Genomic DNA, 5,246 nt, shown 5'->3' on the forward strand with positions numbered 1-5,246 from the left:
AGATGAGTTTCAAATTGTCAGATGGGAGCAATGCGTCGGAGATTGGGGAGTCGCGGTGCTAGGGGCAACTATCGAGCGACGCTAATTGGCATGCGGGACGGCGTACCGCCATATACGAGTGCTATGGAGGCATGTAGAGGTAGATGATGAGTACCATCCGGAGACGGAAAACCCCCAAGCCGGTTAAAAGCATCCCGCCGAACACAGGCTCCAATTAGGAATACAAATCCAAACTAAATGTGTTTGGATTGTATATTTGTAAGTGCATCTCCAACGCAAACGTTCAAATCTACATTTGGATTTGCTGCTTCAAACACTTTTTACGTCTCCAACTTAGCATTCTAAATTTGACTGAACCAATTTGAACGGCCGAAATCCTGCAGTGGGATCCCAAATCAGAAAAGGTCAAGGGAAGTCCGGACCCACTCAAAAACCTGCCCGAAGCCTGGTTTTTTCACACTCAGTACCTTTGCTCTCTCTCTTCGCTCTCAGAGAACACAACTACTGCCGCAACCCCAGACCGCCTAAGCCTTGCCGGACCTCTGTCGCTCCACCCAGCTGCCTTACCGTCAATGTTGCCGCCACATCCCCCCGAGTCCGCATGTCGCCCAGGCACCATTCGCCCCTGGCGATGTCGTCCATGGCGGGCGCCTTGGATGACAAGTGTTTGGTGAAAGTCATAACACTTTTGTTTATGTTTTCATTGTTTACTTTGAAGAAAATGTGATGAATTCAAATAAGGGGTACTTCTATGCCGAGCTCATGGATTCCTCTTCGTTGGATGATGACCAAGATGGCGCCAAACGGCGATAATAATGATGATTCTTGATGAAACGGAACGTGCAAAGGAGAGCATGATCTCAACTTAAAAAAGATGGTGATGCATACTGCAAAGTGCCCGCCTGGCTTCGTCGGCCGTCGCATCATAGACTGCATAGCGTCATGCTCGACGAGCTCCTCCTTATCCACCATGTATGTCTCCAAAGGCGGTGAGGAGCTCAATGCATCCCCAAGAGCTGAACTGGGTCGCTGGTAGCGGGGTGAGCAACAACAACAATGCCACCTTGCTCATGGGCGACGTACAGAATACCAACTCAGCTGACAGGCATAAACGAAATTTTCCCTGGTGCCATTTCATTCTTTGGCCTTTTGCCGGTGCGATCACCGTCCTTCTTAGTTCTCACGATCATTAGCCGGCTACGTATTATTCTCATCATCGTCATCCTTCTCAAGACGGATGAGGAGGATCTCAGGGTGGTGGTGCCAACTCCACCTGACAATTCTATGTGACCATCAAGCCATGCATGGGTCACTTGTATCGATCAAGCAAAAGAGGGTTGGTCACAGATACTATTACATATGAATTCCGCAGCAGAAGGGTGCAGAGGCACTCCAGTACAACTTTCTACAACTATGGATGATAAGGCGCTTGAGACTGTGCTAGTTTCAGAAATAGAAGTCGTGTGCTACATCCTACAGGCGGCAACTACGACATAATCACACAATCTTCTTTACATGGAGTGCCAAACGCTGTCATGAGCGACTCCTTAGCAATTGCAGGAAATAAAGGAAAAATACACTAGCTCGGAGTCTGGAACTTCTTACGAAAAAACCAGCACCCGCCCTACGTTTCACCAACAGTGAGATGATCATTTTGCCCTCTGAGTCGTCACTCACATTATGATTATGCCGAACCAAAACTAAAATTGAAGATAACCAAGCAGAATGACAGTTTTCGAAACATCATGCACCATGTTACTAGCCAAATTAATCCATCAACACACTATGTTTAGTAGTTCACAGTAATGATATATATAAACTCCTAACATAATCATGTGCCAATCAATCTACCATTACGAGTTAGGAAAATGCAAGTGCTTCATAATTCGGGCAAATTCTTTCGGGAAAGCAGAAAGCACTTCTCTTGAAGTATATAATGGAAAGAGCCTGGTTTATTTATTGGTAGAATCATTGTGGCCTTGTATCGAACCTTTACAGTTAACTTTAGGGCCTCATTTTAAGGCCAGGCGACAACCATCTTTCTAAAAGAAAACTAGAATCATGGCGTCAAAGTAGAAACTGACTATAAAAGAGAAACGTGCAAGTTCTAAATAAAATCCATGCACTACGCAATTGCGATAGATGAATACATGGCATACTGATTCCATAATCTCTCTCTAAAACAAAGTATTACAAAAACAAAACAAAAATAACTACTCCATGTGTCCTATAATATAAAATGTTATTTTACAACTAATGTACTCATATATACCCCCTCCGTTCCAAAATAGATGACCCAACTATGCACTAACTTTGTAATAAAGTTAGTGCATAGTTGGGTCATCTATTTTGGAACGGAGGGAGTAGGTTGTAATAACATTTTGTGTTATGGGAGTAAGGGAGTACTTACCGAATGATCAAAAGCTTGTCCAGGCACAGATAATTATTCTGCTTATTCGAGAACTAAGAGTATAAATATCCAGGAGAGGTCCACGTTTGAATCCTAATCTTAATCTTTCTCTAAAACAAACTAATAACTAATAGATATTTCCCTACATAGAAAAATCAAGAACCCAAAGATCATTTGATACTGCTTCCAATACGGTGAGCTAGAAATGAGCATAAACAAAAACAAGGGCCCCACGACTAGGGTTTCATTATTTAGACTATTTGCAGCCCAAATGTACTACTCTGTGAAGTGATATAGAAGATGCCCAGTTACGCAGGGGGTGTACGGAAATGATCCTTGTATGCGAGCGCCACGTGAGTAATCTGCTAGCTGTGGTGTGCCCAGATACTGAAATTTTGAGCTGTTCAAATGAAAAGCCACTGCAACTGGCCGTCTGTATGATGCCAACGCCAAGAAAACAACTTCTTTGTAGGGATGAAACCCAAGAAAGGAGACATAGGTGTGGGAATAATGATAAGAAGAATCTTCAATATTCACAATGTTATCATCGTCGGAGTCCCAGTCCAAATTTTCCCTCCTTATGTTTCTATTGTTGCCATTCACATCATCATCGTCGTCCGAAATCCAAGTTTTTCCAATTACCTCCATATAATCTGGCTGGCACAATGGTAGAGTTGCATTTCCCAGATCAATATGTTTCTTCGACACCCAATCTAGCCGTCCACTTGATTCCATGAGAGTCCAAACCTGAAGTCGACATCCATCATGAACTGTTGCAAAGTACACACCATTTTCCGATTTCCCAACATAAGAGTGGACGTGAATGCTCTCCTCGTTATTTATGGGTGTTTTGATTACTCGGTACTTCCCATTCGAGAAAGATAACCTATAGAAATGTCCATTTATTCAAAAATAACATTAGAAACATTCTCCAAGATATATATAGAAAATTAGTGCTAGAAATTAAAAGTGATTTTGCAGAGATGAACTAGTGCTAGAAAACTAGAGTACCTCACAACAAACACACCGTAAAAGTGCACGTAGAGCGATCCTCGCCAATACACACTGCGGCTACCCGTCTGGTGGCTCCATGACATGGATAATGGATCTAATAGATCTAGTCGCGCATCAGCCATCGTCTCCGGAGCTTCTGCTTCATGAACAAACGATCTCTTCTCCCACTGCCTTGTGCTGGATGAGAACACATCTAACGTCCAGATGGATGGTGGCCAACGGATGAAATCCTCTTCTAACTCATCGTGTGGGTTCAGTACCACCTTCTCGAGCTCGCGCGGCACTGAGAACACCTGATAGTGCAGCGATTCAGCAGGGTCAAACACAAGGTAGGCGTCGCAGCCGTCGTCCTCCCACGTCAGCCTGGACGGCACGAGCGGGCTTTCCGGCCCGCTCGTGGCCCGTTTAGGACCGGCCCGTACGGTCCAGGCCCGACAGGAAAACTAGCCGGTCCGAGCCCAGAAAAGGAGACCGAATTTTTTTCGGTCCAGTCAGGTCTTTATCCGGGCCGACCGAGCGGACCGCAGGCGGCAAGGCCCATCAAGTGTACAGAACTACAGATCTAGCCATCGAGAGGCCCACCCCGAGCCGAGCGACCCCCTCCCCTCGTTCCATTCCATCCTGGCTCGATTCCTTCTGCGTTCTGCCCCCTCCAGCGCCTCCTCCTCTGTTCCTCTATCCCTAACCCTAACCCAGGCGACGGCGCCGTTGCCCGCGGCTCTCCCTTCACCGACGGCGCCATCTGGTCCGAGTCTGCGCTGGAGGAGCACGTGTACGTCGGGGAGGCAGCAAGGCCAGCACGCCGTCGGTCCGTCCTTCCCTGGTTCCTCACGGAGCGCCACGAAGAGGAAAAGGTAGCCCCAATCCCGATTGGTATCTTCCTCTAATCTACGTCACAGAGTAGATGTTGTAGTTTAGTGAGCTGAACAATCTTGCTGGCAAGTCTTTGATTTGGTGAGGAGATAATGGTGAAGGAGAAGGGGGATTATGTGCTGTTTTATTTGTACATAATGGTCAGGAGATAGTTGTGTTTATTTGCACTAGTAGTAGATGATTTGGTCAGGAGATAATGGTGAAGGAGAAGGGGAATGAGAGGGGGATTTTGTACTGTTTTTTTGTAGATAATGGCAGGAGATAAATTATGTTTATTTGCACTAGTAGTAGATGATTTGGTCAGGAGATAATGGTGAAGGAGAAGGGGAATGAGAGGGGGATTATGTGCTGTTTTTTATAGATAATGGTCAGGAGATAATTATGTTTATTTGCACTAGTACTAGATGATTTTCTATGCTACAAAAAGAAGAAGATGAATTTTTTGCGCTTGATTAATGTACTGACTGCAGATATTATGTGCTGTTTTTTGTAGATAATGGTGAAGGAGAAGGGGAATGAGAAGGGAAAGGGTGCTGGTAAGGAGAATGCGAAGGCGAAGGCAAAGGAGAAAAGCGTGAATTACCTAATTAGGCAAGATTCGGCGCTGCCTAACTAGGGTAACTATTCTTCCTACATGTTTCACTTGTCCTACATGTTCAATGATGATAAGACCTTCTGTTTGTGGATGTGATATTTGTGCTTAACCTGATTTGTGCCATCTTTCCTGTCAATATCAGTTTGTGGATGTCCAAAAAACAAAGGAAATGCTGTCCAAATTTAGTTATTCTTGCTGTCCAAATTTAGTCCAGTGCTTGCTGTCCAAATTAGTTGTTTGTGGCTGTGATATTTCTGCTTTTTCAGTCCAAACTTATCTGAAAACTGTAGTGATCAATTTTGTGCATGTGATTTTTGTGATATTGTTCCTCTCAAAATCAATTGTTTTGATGTC

General features: G+C 44.7%; 1 protein-coding gene across 1 annotated transcript; it reads left to right on the forward strand.

The window, feature by feature from the left end:
• Positions 1-3,628: 3,628 nt before the first annotated feature.
• On the forward strand, positions 3,629-5,006 carry LOC119284031. Its single transcript, XM_037563335.1, has 4 exons — positions 3,629-3,635; positions 3,682-3,753; positions 4,013-4,278; positions 4,791-5,006. Exons 1-4 carry the CDS (start codon positions 3,629-3,631, stop codon positions 4,911-4,913), a joined length of 468 nt encoding a protein of 155 aa, XP_037419232.1. The 3' UTR covers positions 4,914-5,006.
• The last annotated feature ends 240 nt before the right edge of the window (positions 5,007-5,246 follow it).

The sequence above is a fragment of the Triticum dicoccoides genome, chromosome 4A, assembly GCF_002162155.2.
Source record: "Triticum dicoccoides isolate Atlit2015 ecotype Zavitan chromosome 4A, WEW_v2.0, whole genome shotgun sequence".
In the NCBI taxonomy this organism is placed as follows: Eukaryota; Viridiplantae; Streptophyta; class Magnoliopsida; order Poales; family Poaceae; genus Triticum; species Triticum dicoccoides.

Excerpts from the sequence above, each read along its gene's own strand:
- LOC119284031 (XM_037563335.1), top strand. Across the intron at positions 3,754-4,012 it reads TCAGCAGGGTCAAACACAAG|CCGAGCGACCCCCTCCCCTC; the intron begins GTAGGCGTCGCA and ends GCCCACCCCGAG. Across the intron at positions 4,279-4,790 it reads AGCGCCACGAAGAGGAAAAG|ATAATGGTGAAGGAGAAGGG; the intron begins GTAGCCCCAATC and ends TGTTTTTTGTAG.